General features: G+C 42.2%; 1 protein-coding gene across 1 annotated transcript in view; it reads right to left on the bottom strand.

Moving 5' to 3' along the window:
* Positions 1 to 293: 293 nt before the first annotated feature.
* CRADD (CARD and death domain containing adaptor protein) overlaps positions 294 to 19,494 on the bottom strand; it is a 36,947-nt gene continuing 17,746 nt past the window's right edge. Inside the window, exon 3 of the mRNA XM_081927564.1 lies at positions 294 to 3,332. Coding sequence (XP_081783690.1) covers positions 3,031 to 3,332 — 302 coding nt within the window. The 3' untranslated portion in view covers positions 294 to 3,030. The remainder of the gene's footprint in view (positions 3,333 to 19,494) is intronic.

Here is a 19,494-nt window from a genome sequence, read left to right as displayed (position 1 = left end):
AGGTCATGTGGCGTTATTTGATTGCCATGTGGGTTGCTCCACCCACCTGTCAAAATTGGCCTACAAGGTGAAGCCAAGTAAAGATCTGCCCTCCAGAGCCACAAAGGTTCTCCACTGCTGGCTCTAGGACATTAGAACATTTTCCAGTAAATCTCCTCCATCTGTGTATGGAACTGAATTACCGTATTCACTCGAATCTAATGTGCCATCAAATCTAATGTGCACCCTAATTTTCACAACGGAATTGGGCCAAAAAAGGTAGGTGTTCATAACTTTCGCATGAATACAGAACATAGCAACATTCATTTCATTTATTTAATATACCTCTCTTCATCTGTAGATCTCAGGGCAATTCACAATATAAAAACACAAAGAACATGTTAAAAACAAGACCAAGAAACCACAAACCAAAACCCGCTCCCCCCCTCCCACAAACACATTATACACGAACTGGGCACTTAGAATTTGAGAAACTACCTTCAACCATACAGAGAAACACCCACATGAGCACTAATCAGGTACCAGACTAAAACCATTATTTTCAACCATGCCTTTTAATGGATATTTTGAGCCTCAACAAGTCCAAAACATTTCAAAAATATTGGCCATTCTATATTGCTGCTCTCTTTATAAATGTATTACAGTGGACCCTTCGGATACAAACTTAATATATCCTGGGGGTCCATGTTGTTGTTGTTGTTTAGTTGTTTAGTCGTGTCCGACTCTTCATGACCCCATGGACCAGAGCACGCCAGGCACTCTTGTCTTCCACTGCCTCCTGCAGTTTGGTCAGACTCATGTTTGTAGCTTCGAGAACACTGTCCAACCATCTCGTCCTCTGTCGTCCCCTTCTTTCAGGGTCCGTACGTATCCCGAAAAGTCCATATCTGGAGGCACTGCTTCTGTGCACACACGTGCAGCGAAACCTGGAAGTATACACTTCTGGGTTTGCAGCGCTCATAACTAGAAATTACGTTACTTGAAGGTAACGTAACCCGAGGTACCACTGTAGTAGGATTTTAGTATTTCATTTTAAGCTTTTGTAGATATTAAAGCAGAAAAGTGGTCCATAAAACTGAATGAAATGAATGGAATGAAACAGCTCTCCAACACAGTCACCTGAGAAGCAACAATTCCATTTGCCCTTCCTACTGCATGGCCCTTTCAAGTTGGAGAGCTGTTTCATTCCATTCAGTTTTATGGACCACTAAATGTAAATGGCTGTGTCTTAGGACAGAGACTTGATATCTACTCACAACTTGCCACAGAGTGTTGTTACAGGGATATAACTCAGATTCTATTATACTGACAATATGAATCAACAGGAAGCTGTCTTCTTGACTGGATGGAACTAAATTCTATTCCAGAAGAAGCTGTGTGACTGCTTCCAAAACAGAGCTCTCTTTGCCTGTGTTAATCTTCACAGGGTTTAAAGTGACCTTCAGCAAGTGTGAGTGGATATCAAGTCTCTGTCCTAAGACACGGCTATTTACATTTAGCACACCCCTAGAACCTGCTAGCACTTCAAGCAGGTTTTCCCATTGATGATCTAGCTCAGACACTAGGACATTTCTCCTCACGTCTCACAAGTTCAGCTTACTTATCTGAAGACAACCAAGGATGGGGCATTAGAGGCATGCTGTCAAATCCTGCTCTCTCTGAGGTATAGTTTCCCCCTCCTTTATAGCCCTCCTTGAGTTCAAAAGTGAAGTTCTTAAGTGGCAAGGCTTCTGTACTTGTATACCACTTCAGACCTTCATCCTTACGGGAGACAGCAATAAAAAAGGGGGAAGGCATTACGTTGGAAGGCAAAATGTGCCCCTACTCTCTTTCCTCATGTGATTGTATTTACATCAGTAAATTGAATGCCTGAAAAAGGCTAAGTAATGTATACAATGGTACCTCGGTTTTCAAACGTAATCCATTCCGGAAAACTGTTCAAGTTCTGAAACGTTCGAAAACGGAAAACTCAATAGCCGACAGCTAGGCCCCAGGATCTTGCACTCAGCGGAAGACGCGTGGAATGTTCAACTTCTGCGGCGTGTTCGAAAACCGAAGCATTTACAGTGTTTGAAAACTGAAATGTTTGTTAACAGAGACGTTCGAAAACCAAGGTACTACTGTAGTAGCTTTGGCACATAAGCTCCTACAGGTGGATGCTTATTTCTGTTAGTCCTTCTACTTTCTAAACAAAAGGTTGACAGCTGCAGTTGTTATTACAGTGGTACCTCTAGTTAAGAACGTAATTCGTTCCAGAGGTCCGTTCTTAACCTGAAACTGTTCTTAACCTGAGGTACCACTTTAGCTAATGGGGCCTCCTGCTGCTGCCGCGCCGCCAGAGCACGATTTCTGTTCTCATCTTGAAGTTCTTAACCCGAGGTACTATTTCTGGGTTAGCGGAGTGTGAAACCTGAAGCGTCCGTAACCTGAGGTACCACTGTACAATGGTTGCAGCCGCTGGGTGTCAGGTGTGGGGAAGAGGAGCCTCCAGGACGTCACTGACAGGAGATGTGAGACTGGAAACAGGGCAGGAAGTGCTTCGACTTGGCACTACACAGGTGCATGACAGCTCACTGGTTTGGGAGCACTTCATGAAGCGCTGCCTCTGGCTGCTGCCTCTGGCTGCTGCCTCTGTCACTTTGCATTTCCTAATGCAAGGATGGGAACTTGTGGCTCTCAATAATAATAATAATAATAATAATAATAATAATAATAATAATAATTTATTTATACCCTGCCCATCTGGCTGGGTTTCCCACACATAGGTTGCTGGACTAAATCATCCCTGACCACTGACCACTGCAGCTGATGAAAATAGAGCAAAGGCTATAGGAGCTCCTCTACCCCAATTGCTGTTCAATGGCAGCAGCTTCTTCCTACCTGTAGTGCTACCTCATGAGTGGCTACTTCAACTGCATGATATCCATTTCAAAAGGGACTGAAGCACGCCAAATATTTTCCAGTTCTGTGAACATGTTGGATTCAATTTCATACAGAGGGGGCTTTTGAGCCTCCAGTTACACTAGGGGGTCACTGGAACATCTGCTGGATCACAGAAGAATCCACTTCTCCTGACTTCAAACCAGCACACAGGCTCTCCACGGTAGCTTTGTTCCCAAAACGCTGCCTCCATAAAATGAATGCGCTCACAATCTGTGACTGGATATTGTAGGAGTGATTGACTTTACAGCGATAAATGTCATTTTGCGTCAATCCCAGGGACAATACGATGCACTCCCATTCAGGTCCAAGTCTCCTAGCAAGCTTGTTGATCTGCTGATCTGTTGGTGGACTCTTCAAAGCGTCTCGAGGAATTCCAGGTATCTCATCATCTAGAATAAAAGAAAATGTACATCGCTATGAAAAATTGTTACCACTTTTAATGCCACATTGTGACTGGGGAACAATCAGCTAGTAACCAACAATCATTAGATAGGCATCATAAATAAATCTCATTCAGTAATAGAGTCAAAATATCTGCACTTCAGGAGTCCATGGGTCCAAAATAGAGTCCAGTAAGTTTCCCCACAACCCAAAGTTTCCAAAATATACAAATGTACCAGTGCTGATGAATACCGAAAGAAGCACATAGCAATTTCACATTTTCAACTGCTACTGAATTGAGCCTGTAGAGAAGTAGCGTTTGAGAGATGTGGTTAGCTTGATCCATCTATATTGTGCAGGTTAGGTCCACTGGACATGTGTGGTGACAAAGAAAGGTAAAAGTTCCAAAGTAGAGGAATATCCAAGTTTGTTTAAAGAGGGTGAACTAAGAACCAACTGAAGTTCCATTGCTACTACTACACCTGAACCTAGAAGCAGTAATCCTTCTCAAAGCTCAGAATGTAAGTGTTAGTATTGGCTTCCTTTTCCAGTTATAGGACTGGTCCTTCGCTTCTGTTGCCTTGGAAATTGTATCAAAATGGGTGATAAACACCATTCAATGGGCACTAATTATAATGGTAGGATATGAATGTGGGAAGGAGGGAAACGGGCAGCTCCTTACAAAACAGCCTTATTCTGAAAGATATTTCAGAACTCCAGGATCATGCGGGCAACCCCACATCAAAGCAGCACAATAGTAATAATAAAAATACAACTCCTACGTCATTGTTAAAACAGATCTTTTGTCAAAAACATAGCATTCTGTGGGATTCAGTCTTCTATTTTTAAAAAAAGACTTTTTAATGGGCTTTATAAACAGGGATCATAGGAATAATAAGTGATATAAATAATACTGATTCTCATGCCATTTGTACATCACAAAAGTAGCATAATAAATCTGCAGAAATATCTATGACATATATTCATTATTAGTGGTCCATGTACCAGTTCTTGGTTCATGGAGTGGTTTAAATAATAACAATAACAAAGGGGAAACAGGATAGAACATAGTTAACATATAACATTCAACATCACATAGCTAAACCACCTAATCATGAGTCCTTATGGTTGTGCTTAGATTAATTATGAGTAATAGTCATTTTTTCCCTTTTATATTACCAGTGAAACAATATAAAGTGTTGGTAGATTTACAAATGTGGGAAAGGGGTTGAAAGCGAAGATAGTAATTTATGTTTATATCAACCAGATTGAGCCAAATGCTGGTGGTGGAGCTTCTTCATTTTCTGGAATACAGTTGTACCTTGGATCCCGGACGCCTTAATACTCAGATGTTTTGGCTCCTGAACACTGCAAACCTGGGAATGTTCTGGTTTGCGAATGTTCTTTGGAACCTGAACATCCAATGGGGCTTCCGCGGCTTCTGAACATTTTGGAAGTTGAACAGATTCCATTTGAATGCCAAGGTATGACTGTACTGGCAAATGTTATAAAATTTAATCACAGCGGGGTAAAGTAATCTTTCTTTATCTTTCCACCTATCAACTGTAGCTTATTTGTTAATGTCTGAAGGAGAGCTGTTTCCTAAACTGTTCTGTCTATCATTGTGCCAGAAAGGTCTTTCCATTGTACAGTTATATTACGTCTCGCTGCTTGTAATAAATTGCTTATTAATTATTTATTATGTAAATCAAGATTGTTGCATTGAAATATATTTAATAAAGCTAACTCTGGTTTGACTTCCAATTGTTGTTTTGTTATTTTATTCATTTCTTGGAATACTGAATTCCAGAAAGGCTGGAGACCAGTCTGCCCCAGTTTGGATGACAACTCTCACCATCCCTGACCACTGGCTATGTAGTGCATAATTAATATAGAATTTGTTCCCACAAGTTGAGGTGCTGGTTTCTATCCTACATGTCTTTTTAAAAAGATCAGCACCACTCTACGTGCATCTTGCTATTAATGGTATGAGATACAATGTCTACTCAAGAGGAATTGTGGCTTTTTCAGAGGCACGTGGCTACAGATGCAAACAAGATGATGGATTAGGTAGATCTTTTTGGTCCAATTCGGATTGTCTTAAAAGTCTAACATGTACACATTTCAAAAGAATAAGCTCTTGCTTCAAAGGTGAACATACTGGATGTTAAAAATAAGTGTTCTACTTTTTTGCAATAGTAAATAGCCCATTATTGCTGGCTGCTTCCTTTTGAACTAGATGACATCATGCAAAAATCTCAACATCTCTTTGTGGTGGATATAACAGATAAGACCCTTGCCACAAGCAATATTTCACTATCACATGCAGAAGTAAGTGTGTGTGTGTGTGTGTGTGTGTGTGTGTGTGTGAGAGAGAGAGAGAGAGAGAGAGAGAGAGAGAGAGAGAGAGAGAGAGAGATGGAGGAATAATAATCACAACTATCTTAAAGCAGTTTATCCTTACTCCCTTCAAGATACCATCAGAATAGCAATTTAGCATTTTGCTAGTGTTCTTTAAGTAGTCAATCATTACTATAACTGAGAAAACCAAACAATTTAGTTTTCCATGCTAAGTATTGTATAGCTAAGCTCTTTTCATTTTTACTTGACTGGAAATATAATGAAGCTGTCAGGCAGACAAAAGAAAATCTATATAGGAAGGGAACACAATACTGTAGAAGGCCTGAGAGGTGTGATATTACGTCCAATTCAGAAACTACAGCTTCTTGTACTGGTTGCAATCATCACATTGTATGAAGCAGGCATTACTACACAGCTGTTCAGTGAAGTCACTCCCCAAACCCCTGTGTGCTCTACCAAAGCCTTCTCCAACCTGTTTCCCTCCAGATGTTTTACATTACAACTCCCATGAGACCCAGCTGGCATAAATAAGAGTACTTGGCTTGGACCATGGCGTTCTGGATTCAGATGGGTGGCTTTGGCTATGACACCTTCGAGCCAGAGGCAAAGATCCTAAAGCACTCTGCTGATGCAAGAAAGAGGTCGTTCTACATACAGGGGTTATCATCATCAGACAGATGAGAAATGGTTGTATGAATTCTCTTCCTGCTACAGCTGCAAATTTGAGAGGTTGTTTTTTGGGTTCTAACCTCATTGACACCCAAAACCTGGTGCACACTTCGTGGCAACGGTGAGACATCCTACCATGGCGAAATAAACAAACTAAAGCACTGAAGGTTCAGTTGACTAGGCCTTCTAGCCTGAGAAAAGAGATAAAGTAGAAGTACTTGCGGCAGAAGTGAGAGCTGGACCATAAAGAAGGCTGATCGCCGATGAATTGCTGCTTTTGAATTATGGTGCTAGAGGAGACTCATGAGAGTCTCACGGACTGCAAGAAGATCAAACCTATCCATTCTTAAGGCAATCAGCCCCGAGTGCTCACTGGAAGGACAGATCCTGAAGCTGAGACTCCAATACTTTGGCCACCTCATGAGAAGAGAAGACTCAAAGAATCATAGAATTGGAAGAGACCACAAGGGCCATCGAGTCCAACCCCCTGCCAAGCAGGAAACACCATCAGAGCACTCCTGACATATGGTTGTCAAGCCTCTGCTTAAAGACCCCCAAAGAAGGAGACTCCACCACACTCCTTGGCAGCAAATTCCACTGTTGAACAGCTCTTACTGTCAGGAAGTTCTTCCTAATGTTTAGGTGGAATCTTCTTTCTTGTAGTTTGGATCCATTGTTCCGTGTCCGCTTCTCTGGAGCAGCAGAAAACAACCTTTCTCCCTCCTCTATGTGACATCCTTTTATATATTTGAACATGGCTATCATATCACCCCTTAACCTCCTCTTCTCCAGGCTAAACATGCCCAGCTCCCTTAGCCGTTCCTCATAAGGCATCGTTTCCAGGCCTTTGACCATTTTGGTTGCCCTCCTCTGGACACGTTCCAGTTTGTCAGTGTCCTTCTTGAACTGTGGTGCCCAGAACTGGACACAGTACTCCAGGTGAGGTCTGACCAGAGCAGAATACAGTGGCACTATTACTTCCCTTGATAGACTCCCTGGAAAAGACCCTGATGTTGGGAAAGATGGAGGGCACAAGGAGAAGGGGACGACAGAGGACGAGATGGTTGGACAGTGTTCTCGAAGCTACCAACGTGAGTTTGACCAAACTGCGGGAGGCAGTGGAAGATAGGAGTGCCTGGCGTGCTCTGGTCCATGGGGTCACGAAGAGTCGGATATGACTAAACGACTAAACAACAACAACACTTGCGGCAGAATAAACACTAGTAGTGGCTAGTAGGTGTGCCAGTGGTGGCCATCTGACCTTCTGCGTTGCTGCTGCACATTGGGATGGAGAGGGGATTGGCTCCACTGTTGCATTTGCACCATGTCATCTTCACCATCTCCTCAGTGCTTCCCCTTCTCCATCTCAGTCTGTTGCAGTGACACAGGCAACAGGAGGTCAGAGGTGTGTGCTTCCAACCCACCACACTGCCTGCTATTGGCAAACAGTGCCCAGCTATACCCAGCTCTACCGTTCAGACAAGCAGTAGCTTGGCATGGAAGTAGCAGTGGATGTGCCCTGTTAGAAACTGGCATATTTTAATAGAGAAGTGGTTTTTTTCAGAGGGCTGAATGATGGGAAATATGTGATCTTAAGGAGCTCCAAAATGTTTGTCCTGCGTTAAGGAATATTGATGGGAACAGAGGTGAGAGAGAGAAGAAACAGTGCGATAAATTTAGTTAAGCTATTTCTGATTGGGGGAAATGTTTTTGCCCATCTCTCAACATTTTCTTCTAGTTCCCTGTTTGTGATCAAGACAGGATTTCCATGCACAGCGGACATACGCGAATAAGCAGGTCACTGCAGAGGTTATGCTTGTACTGAAGCAACGATTTGTTAATGGAGCACAGCGGGAAGGTCTCCAGTGATTCCTAAAAGGCCATATGTTCCTCGAAGCACTGCAGCTATAGCAACCGCTCGCCACTTGCTTTGTTTCCAGGAAAGCACTGTTCAGCGCTGGTTTTGCTCAAGCCTTTTTATTAGATTATAACCTCCTCCAGATAGGAATTCCACACTTTGCTACGGCATCACCGTGGCTGCTTCTTCTACAGTTCCATATGGCAAATGCCACTTTAAAATTGCGGGAACTAGGCAAACAAAGTGTTTTGTGATTTGTTCAGGAACAATGAAGATAATAATACAAGGGCAATTAATTTAGAAAAATGTTACGTGGAGATGTGTAAAAAATACAAGGCATATTTCAAGAGTGGTAAGGACACGTATCTAATCATACTGTACGTAACAAATGGATTTTGGCTTTAAAAGAGGATTAGACAAATCAGTGGTGAATAAGGCTATCCGTGGCTACTAGCCACCAAATTAAACAGCTTTAAAATGGAATTAGAGGAGGATAAGTCTACTAGTCATCATAGCTATATGCTACCTCTAGGAACAAAGGCAGTATGTATTTGAATACCAGTTGCTGAGAATTTCAGGTGGGTAGTATGTTGTTGCTCTCAGGTCCTGCTTTTGAGCATCCCAAAGGCAGCTAGCTGGCCAGTGTGAGAATAGGATGCTGGACCCTCGGCCTGGTTCAGCAGGCTCTTTTTATGTTCTATGTTATATATATATTCAGTAAAGTGAGATATGAGAGAGAGAGAGAGAGAGAGAGAGAGAGAGAGAGAGAGAGAGAGGTACCTTGGTTCTCAAACGCCTTGGTACTCAAACAACTTGGAACCCAAACACTGCAAACCTGGAAGTAAGTGTTCTGGTTTGCGAACTTTTTCCAGAAGCTGAATGTGCTCCGTTTTGAGTGTTATGCTTCTGATTTGAGTGCTACGCTGAGGTCTGTCTGTTTTTGCTATTTATTTTGTGTTTTTGTTTTTGCGGCTCTTTTTTGCGTGTGACTGTGTGGAACCCAGCTCAGCTACAGATTGATTGATTGATTGTGTGACTGCAGTATATTGTTTATTGCTTTCATTTTATGGATCAATGGTCAAGTTAGATAGTAACATTCATGTTAAATTGCTGTTTTAGGGGTTGTTTTTAAAAGTCTGGAACAGATTAATCCACTTTGCATTGCTTTCTATGTGAAAGAGCGCCTTGGTTTTGGAACGCTTTGGTTTTGGAACTGACTTCTGGAACGGATTAAGTTTGAGAACCAAGGTACCACTGTATCTATAATTTTACACTGCAATGCCTTAAGAGAGAGGTAAACAAAAGATTGTTCCATGGTCATGTCCACAGTCCCAACAGAAATAATAACTAATGCAAATAAAATAATTATTTTCACATTTGCTAAAGTCTACTTAATTCTATTTTTATAACACAACTGTATGGTCACTGATGCAGTTTTTTCTCTATCAAAGGAGATAAAATCCTCCAAGGGAGGAGAGAATTCAACAGCACGCAAGTCCGACATGCAATGGATATATGTAGCCGTGAAAGGTTAAATGCATTCATCTCCCTCAGCAAGAAATTCAAAATCACCCACTGAATTAAGTGATAAATCTGCCCTGAATGCTAGAGTGGCTGCCGCTGGGAGTGTGAAATGCTAAAACTGCAAAATCATCTTTGTAACAAACGCAGACAGGAAGAGCAGGGGGTCCAGAGGGGTCCTCACAAGGGATGCTTTAGGAGTTGATCACATAATACGACTTACAAGAGTAAGTGCCGGTATATACCGACTGGTAAATGTGGCAAGGAGCATCATTTTTTAAGTCACCCACGTTACAGTTTTAATACAAAGAACAGGTTACATTTTGTGCCCCCAAGTCAACCCCATGAGAAATTACGGCCGTAAACAACAGCTGAAAGATTAGGACATGAGGTGATTTAATGCTAGGTGCCCTTGGCAGCACAAACAAAGGCACAAGGCCGAAATCTGTGTAACACACTGGTAAAGATTCACAGATTCATACTGAAATAGCCTTTAAAACAACTATTCTCCAATTTGTCCTCTTTGAAACAGATGCTCATTTCATCAAGCCAACACAGGTAAAAACAGTCACGTTTTCAGTACAATTTGAATATTTCAACAGCCACAACAGGAAACACATAACCAAAGGCGCTGATTCACTCGACTTCATGGAAACCAAGAACTCCTAAAAGAACAGGGATGGTAGATGCTTTCCTATTTATCTAACTAGAGAGTTTTTCAAGCAGAGGGATAAGGCAAGAAGTTGAAAATAGTATATTAGCGGGGACATGGCTGCGCAGAGCTCCTGAGGACGGCTAGCACCAACAGCGGTACCTGGTTAGTCCCTGTGCTGGGGGGAATGACTGGGGGGAATCAGGGGTGTCCAGCATGACAACCGAGGAGGCCACGCAGGGCCTCCAGCCCCCCACAACCACTTCAATCCTGCTGGGACCGAGAGCACCCCACTGACAACCTAGCGGAGCTCCTGGGCCCGGAGGCCTCCAGAGCCAGACACAAAAAACAAGGAAAACAGGAGGCAAGACAGAGCCACCCCCACCCTCAGCCGAGCACCAACTTACCACCACTGCTGCTGCAACCACTGCCACCACCATTGCCAAGGAAGAGAGGTAGGAGGGTACCGGGAGGGCCAGGAACACCACAAGGAATCACTCAGCCTAGCCCAGGCCCAACCCCGAGCCTACCTTCCTGGCGGCTAGTGCAAAGAGCAAGCCGGGGCCCCAGAGGAACCGCACACCAGAGACCAGCCTGGGGAAAAACAAATGCAGCGCAGGGCCTCCCCTGCTGGAATTTATTTATTTATATTATTATATTATTATTATCATTTTCTTTGAAGAACTGTAATGGCATCCATGCAAGAGGCCTGAACCACTGAAGACCGTTGGACCCGACATCCAGGTCCCGTGGGCCCCACAGTGAAATTAAAGCTGCCTGTGAGTCAAAATTACCATCTCCACTCTAGAAAAGGAAAACCAGATGCAACTAAAACAAATAGAGCAACTCCAAGAGGAAAACACATGTCTGAAAAATAAATTAGCTGATATGGATAGGTGCCAAGAAAGAGAAAGCATGGAAGCAAGAATTAAACTAGCAGACCCTGAAGATCACAGTAGACACTGCAATATCCTCCTCCGCAACTTTTCCGAGAAAATGGAGGACAAAAACCTGGCCAATCTCATCGTATGCTGGCTAAAAACCACAATTCCAAGCCTGAAACTCAAAGTAGATGATCTGGAAAGGGCACACAGAGCTCTTAGACCCATGAGACATAATCATGTGCTCCGCCTGCTACAAGTTGAAAGAAAAAATATGGAACAACCTCAGAAACTCAACCAACCTCCGATATGGAGAAAACCCCATCCTGGCCTTTCAGGATTTATCTCAGGAGACCCTTAACCGAAGAAAAAACCTACGCCCATGTATCCAACGTCTTCAAGAAGCCTTGGGACCCTAAATGCAGCCATTTTACTTCCCCCTTTGTGTAGGAAGGCAAACAAACCGAGAAGTCTTCAGTTAACCATAGTTTTCTGTTACATCAAGGTTTCCAAACAAGCCACATTATGAAACCATGCTTTGAAGCTGTTCTGAAGTTGTTAACCATAGCTCCACGGTTTATAAATAAGGAGAAATTAAGTTTAACTGGTTTGTTTCGTGGTTTTTGCGAAGGGAGGAACAAAGTGGCTGACTGTGGGGTCATAAGGCTTGTTCAAATATTGGCTTAATAAACTGAAATATGGTCTTTATGGTAAACAGTAGAGCTCTCATGGTAATCTCACTCCTTTTTCTCTCTTCGCAAAGCCTGTCAAGTATCATCTATAGGATGCTTGCAAAACAATCAACTAGACTGGGCAAAATTCTCATTACGGCAATTTCTAAAGAAGAAAATTTGCACAGGCAGCAACACAACAACTGAGGTCATGGATCTGGGATTTCTGCTACAGCTGTTTGCTCTTACAATCATAAAAATAATTGCCATTTACGAGAGGCGGTTATATAATGCAGTTAAGCTCAGAGATTACAGTAAAACAGTTACAGTTATTTTTAGTTCCAATTACAACCAACGCTGCTTTGTTACAGAAAAACACTCATCAGAACATCTAGCTTAGCATACATCTAGTTCAGCTTTCCAATCCATGAGTGGCAAGGCAGATGTCCCTGGGAGGCTCATCAGCAGGGCATATATGCAGATATCCCTCCACTACAACATGTTCCAAATATCTGTCAAACTGGCTGTTGCCTGGATAAGTTTGCAATGGGGCCAAGGCCAAGGGTCGGCTCTTGCAAAGACCCACCCTTCAGCTGGGGGACCCTGGAGACCTAAGAAGTCATGTCAATGGGAACAAGGAGAAGCAACCTCTGCTTATCTCACTCCCTCCATGCTAATACAGGCTGGGCTCAGAGGAATAGACCGAGTGAAGGGGCAGTGGCTATAGAGTGGTGCCTCTGCTTATGAACTTGTTTAGTTCCGGAAGTCCGTTCTTAAGCTGAAACCGTTTGTATCCTGAGGTGCTCTTTCACTAATGGGGCCTCCCGCTGCGTGTGCGTCTCTGGAGCATGATTTCCGTTTGCAACCTGGGGCAAACTTTGTAACCAGGAGCAGCTACTTGCAGGTTAGTGGAGCTCGTAACCTGAAGCGTTTGTAACCAGAAGCGTTCGTAACCAGAAGTACCACTGTAGTAGAAAGGTTAGTGGACCTACTTAGGGAGGAATGATGCTCAGAGCCAGTGTGGCATACTGGTTAGTGTGTTCGACAAGGATCTGAGAAACCAGGGTTCAAATCTCCACTCAGCCATGCAAGACACGGGGTGACCTCGGGCCAGTCACCATTTCTCAGCCTAACCTCACATTCACAGGATATAAAGAGGAGGGGGGAAACCCACGTATGATACCTTAATCTAGTTGGAGGAAAGGTGGGATAGAATAATACAGTGGTACCTTGGGTTAAGAACTTAATTTGTTCTGGAGGTCCGTTCTGAACCTGAAACTGTTCTTAACCAGAGGTACCACTTTAGCTAATGGGGCCTCCCACTGCCGCCATGCCACCCGCCCCCCCCCCCCACGATTTTTTTTTCTCATCCTGAAGCAAAGTTCTTAACCAGAGGTACTATTTCTGCGTTAGCAGAGTCTGTAACCTGAAGCGTCTGTAACCCAATAAAAAATTTAAAAATAAAGTAGCAAGCCCAAAGAACAGCCAAAACCTGGAGCTAGCACTGAAAGGAACCTCTGTCTTTCTTTCAGAACTGAAATCAAGTCAGTGTAAAACCATCTAACCACGCTCAGCACACCTGGCCCCTGAAACGAAAGTTCAGTTGAAAGATGACCCCACTCTCACAGCTAAGTATATTTCTAGTCATTTGGAGCTTCTCGGTCAAGACAAGTTCAATTACTTTTGCTGTTTCCTTCCCTTTTAATCTACTTGGCTGATAGATTTCTGTTCTACCTTTCACTCCAAAAGGATGTTTAGGGAATAAACACACGAGACTTACCTGGGAGCTATAGACTGCTTACTAATCATGGGTTTTCAACTTGAGCCTATATTGTAGTGATTTGCAAACAGTTGATGTGGACACTCCGATGGGCCTGCAGATAGGGATCTTGTGAAATATTCTGCCAGGGTACGGAAGGGTGGGTGCTGGTAAGAATGCCACAAGATCAAAGTGGGATTCACTTCCAGGTCAAGGGTAAAAAAACCATCAAAAATCAAAAGGCGAGTCCTGAAAAGAGACATAAATTAAACTCCAAAGGCCAGGCAACATAAGAGAGTAAATAAATACAATGATTTCCCTGAATTCATGCAGCATAGCAAAGGGGGGGTTAATGTGTCACGGGAGTATTGTAGCAATTCCTTGACCATGCAGGACCCCCTCCAAAAATGTTTACTGGTTCTAGAATCTTTGTATGCTTATTCTGTAGGCAGATACAGTGGTACCTTGGTTCTCAAATGCTGAAAACCCGTAAATAAGTGTTCTGGTTTTCAAACGATTTTTGGAAGCTGAACATCTGATATGACTGTTGGCTATTGTTTCCGGGGCACCTGCACCAATCAGAATCAGCCCCTAGGTTTTCGAACATTTCAGAAGTCAAATGGGCTTCTGGAATGGATTAAATTTGGTGCTTTTGTTTTTGCTATTTATTTTGCATTTTTGTTTTTGAGGCTTTTTTTGGTTAATTTTTTTTTGTGACTACGTGGAACCCAGTTCAGCTACTGACTGATTGTGTGACTGCGAAAATGGATAAAAGCCCCCCAATGACTATCATCAGTGCAGGTAAGAAAAAAAATTACCGTAATTTATATTTTTATCACCTACAATACAGTCTTATTTATTTTACAGTACAGTACATTGATTATTGCTTTCATTTTATGGATCAACGGTCTTGTTAGATAGTAAAATTCATGTTAAATGGCTGTTTTAGGGGTTGTTTTTAGAAGTCTGGAACAGATTAATCCATTTGCATTACTTTCTATGGGTAAGCATGCCTTGGTTTTAGAACGTTTTGGTTTTGGAACGGACTTCCAGCACGGATTAAGTTTGAGAACCAAGGTACCGCTGTACAGTGATAAACCTTTGAGGTCAGTACCAGCCTTGTTACAAAACTGAATCCTAGGAGTAACTAAAGTAGTAACTAAAAACAGAGGCTGATTGAGAGGACAAAGCGGTTTATAAAAAGATAAATCAATGAAATCAAGAAAAAATAGAATTGCAACCCTACTCTAAAACATACAAAAGTTAAAATATCAAAACAGATTTATATTACCTCAGCTTTCTAAGTATCTGGGTAGGCTTGTCTAAACAGGAATGCTTTTAAGCAGGCGCTGAAAAGTGTATAAGTGATGTCGCCTGCTTGTTCTCAAGCGGCAGGGAGTTCCACAGTGCAGGGGCTGCCACATGAAATGATTGAGTTCTTACAAATAGGGAACAGGTGTTGTGTGGCACCTGTAGTTGTGCCAGTTCCACCGACCAAATCAGTTGAGTGGGCACATATGAAGGGAGCTAATCTTGTAGGTAAACTGGTCCCGGTGCAATTAAGAGGTCTTAATGGACATAGCAACACGAGAGAAGGATTCAAGAAAAATCCATTTTACTCTATACCAGGGGCTGGCAACCTTCTAGGGGGGCAATGGGCACATTTAGAATTTTGATGGGCGCCAGTCAGAAAATGGCAACACAAAGTGGCTGCCACACATAAAAGGGCAAAAAAAAAAAAAACACAGACAGGAACAAAAATGCTATGGGGATTGTGGATTTTTGAGGAAAGACTTTCTGACGGCTGCACTGGTGCCTCAGGACCCCCCTCCCCCCAGTTAATCTCGTTTATGCATTTTAGGTACCCAGAGGCTGTGGCAAACATTGATACTGAGAGGACAGTTCAGCATCCTTGAAAATCTTTGGGGGGGTTTTTTTTGTTTTTGTTTTCAAAAAACAAACAACTTTCTTTCAAACTGATCCTTGCAATCCCAGAGGCCATGTTCCATTTCAGGATATCTGGCTTGTCAACTGTTTTGTTTATGCAGTGCTGGTGTATCGGGTTCATATCCTCCCACCCACCCATCACATGAAAACGGGTTCCTGCTATGAAAATACTCTCATGGAGCTCTGGCTCTCAAGCAAAACAATACTAGGGAATGCAAACCACAATCCAAAACAAACCTACTGTAAACCTAGTATAGTATTGACCACTTATAAATAATTAACCAGCACATGGATGGGGTTCCCACAGGGACTCAAAACACAAGCATGAAAAGAAACTGCAGGTCCACAAAGCGAATAAGAGATGTTTAAGAAACTCTCGACTCCACAGCTGATACACCCTGACCACACAAATGAGATAAATTATGGCCTATAAATGCAAGCTTTTCAAGACAGAAATACGACTCCATTACACAGAGACAGGTGTATGAACAGTGAGGTGTTTTATCAGTTGCTGGTGAAGAACCCATTGTGATGTATGGGGGAGCAATTGCCACATCATAGGTACCTCAGAGAGAATACTAAGGAAAGGAAGAAAAATAGATACACAAGTCCTTCATGGGCCTCCTGTAGTTGCTTCCTTCTACAGAAAAGCCTTAAGTTTACACACTTGCCCAGCGTGTGTCACTGTCCAATAGGAGAGAAGAAGCTACATGCAGGTGTGTTAAGGAGCAGAAGCATGCTTGTGGAAGAGAAGGGGCACGGCGTTATTTACCGTATTTTTTGCTCTATAAGACTCACTTTTTCCCTCCTAAAAAGCAAGGGGAAATGTGTGTGCGTCTTATGGAGTGAATGCAGGCTGCGCAGCTATCCCAGAAGCCAGAACAGCAGGAGGGATTGCTGCTTTCACTGCATAGCGATCCCTCTTGCTGTTCTGGCTTCTGAGATTCAGATTTTTCCCCCCTTGTTTTTCTCCTCCAAAAACAAGGTGCGTCTTGTGGTCTGGTGTGTCTTATAGAGCGAAAAATACAGTAAATCATTGTTAGAATTATCAATGCCCTGCTGTATGGGGTGCAAGTGTACACATTATAAAAATAAGACTTATTTCAATTTGCTGCAAATACAGTACAGTAATACCTCTGCGAATGTTGGCCTTGTCTAGCGTCCATTCTGGCGGATGTCAGTGGCAAACCCGGAAGTACAGAAATGGGTTACTTCCGGGTTTGCCACTCGTGCATGTGCAAAAGTGCTAAATCGCGCAGAAGCACAAACCGCTCCACGCGCATGCGCAGATGTGGCACTTTGCCCTGCATCATTTTCAGCTAGTGGCCGGGGCTCCAGAACGGATCCCGGCCGCAAAATGAGGTACAACTGTACATGACAGTGGCACAACATAAGCAACAAAAATATATACATTGGTAAAACACAAAGTAGCAATGTACTTTGTCCAATTTACTGCCACTGGCTAAAGAGGTAGAAAGAGCAATCGTGTAGGAAAGGCGATATAGAAAAAGAAATGCAAGGGTGTCTAGCAGCTTTAGGATACCAATTAAGTCCCTCCACTGCCTCGAAGACCATGCTGTTCTTAATAAGCTTCAAATTGGCTGTGCTGAGTGCATGATCTCCTCCAACACATGTTGTACTATAAAACTGCTGGTGAAAGCCTGGAGCTCCTGAATAATGCAAAAATGAAAATAAAAGTCTGCACTACATGACCTAAGACTACGTTCCTCATCATCAGCAATTTGGTACTGTTGTAAGCTAATTCACAGAAACACAGCCTGTATTCCACAGGATGTTCCATAGGAAAGGAAGGGTTTTGCAAAGCAAAGTAAGAAACACTTGAGAGAAGTTTGGTACAGCTATTATACCAAACAAGAGCTGTTCTAGCAACCAGTACCAAGATGTTTTATATTATTTTGTGCCTGAACTTTGTAGAGTTTGTGTTGACCAATAAAATGAAGGCTATTGTCCTGCACACTACTTACAAGTAAGCTCTTTTAAATTCAGAGGAACTTCCTGCTGAATAAATGTGTACAGGATTGGGCTGCAAACACAAATAAGCAAGATTTCATGCGCCTTAGGAAACTTAATACAACTACTATAGTTATACAACCACTATAGTTACAACTATTAAGCAGTTTCTTCAGACAAGTTGGGGCAGGCTTAACAAATGCATGTCTGTCAAGCAGCAAATCATTTTCTTGCTCCACTTTCATGTCAGTTTAACAGATTTTATGTAATATGGGACTTATAGTACTAAAAACAAATGCAACACTCTAAATAATACAAATAATACTAAAAACGGAGTGTACAAATTTTACTGACAAAACATCCAAAGAAAATTTTAATAAAGGAAAAAGCTAATCAGAAAAATAATCTATAAGCAGAGAAACCTCCTGGTTGAGACTTTAAAGTTACTGGCCTTCACGGATTATTGATTTTTACTATTAATTCTTTCTGTTTGAAATACTGTATTTTACAGCTGTTTTAACACAGCAATAATTCACCACAGAGGATCGAAGACTGCACATTTCCAAGACCAAACTAAATTTTGACCAATATACATATAAACCTATAGTGATTCACGTTGTCTTACAATGCATAATCTCTGGAGACCATTATCAGACATAAAACTGATTTGTGCTAGTTCTACAAGCAGCTTTTTAATGCAACTTACTTTTATTCATTTTTCATATACCAAACAATGCAACACAACACATAATTATTGAAATGGGGAGTGCATCGCACAGTTCTCCTGAAGTAGTTGCACTCATCATATCTATCTTTGAAAAGTGTCCTCCCAAAGGCGTCCATGAGGACCCAGAGGTCCGTACCAGTATTCCTTAGTTGCTGCTTATGTAATAAAACTTGATAAAACAGCATAGAATTTGCCCATGTCTTGGATTTTCCTACAGCCTTGGAGTTGGTTAGTCAACTTGCCTTAAGAGCTGTTGATATCAAACTGCCGTAAGGTCAGTATCCAAAGTTCTTCTGAATTTGGCTATAGTGCACCTTGTCAAAGTTATCAGATAAGTTATTAGTTCTTTTGGCCCAAATCCCAATGATCAGAATCAAAAAACAGAGAGAAGGGCAAATTTTGGATTTGGAAGAATAACCTGCCAAAATTGTTGAACTAAAGGGCAATTTCATAGCACCAAACCGTGGCTTAATATTATTTGCAAACCAAATACCAACCAGAACAAAGGAAGTTCCACTCACCACTGTCCATAATTAAAGTAGGTGATAGCAAGATCTGCAAAGCAGGGCAATCGATTGGCAGCAGAAAGAGAGGAGGAGGAGGAGGAGGGTGTGGGTGAGTTTATTAGTGTGTTAATACTACACTCCACTTTATAGCCTGAGATCAGATTCAAGGTGTCACCGAAAGCTTCACATCTGTCTAGATTTTAATTTGTTTAAGAAATTCCAGATAACTCTCACAATGCCAGGATCACAATCTTTTTCTAAGTAGTTTTATTTCGCCTTTATCCAAAGCTTGCCTTTATCAAGTCACTCTTACAAAGCAAGTGGGGGGTAGGGGAGCAAGAAGGACTATATACACATAAGAGGGTTGTTTGGTGGGTTTGTTTGAGTTTTGAAAAGCAGATTATTTCAAGCATGAGACTTTGAGTCGTCTGTGGCAAATCTAAGTGCTTCACAGTTATGCAGCACTCTGGATTTCCTAGAGATGAGATTCTGAGAAAGAGGAGGGGGTGGAGGGAGCTCTAGCATTAAAAACACAAGGGTTTTGTAAACCAAACAGGAGAGCTTGGAAAGCCTTGCCCTTTTACAGTTTCCTGCCTTCTTGGAAATCTCTCACTGTTGAACACATTGGATTACGTGAGCAGTTCAGT

Source organism: Podarcis melisellensis (genome assembly GCF_964234715.1).
Source record: "Podarcis melisellensis genome assembly, chromosome: 10".
NCBI lineage: Eukaryota > Metazoa > Chordata > Lepidosauria > Squamata > Lacertidae > Podarcis > Podarcis melisellensis.
The sequence above is the reverse complement of the archived record's forward strand: the minus strand, read 5'-3'. Positions and strand labels throughout refer to the sequence as shown.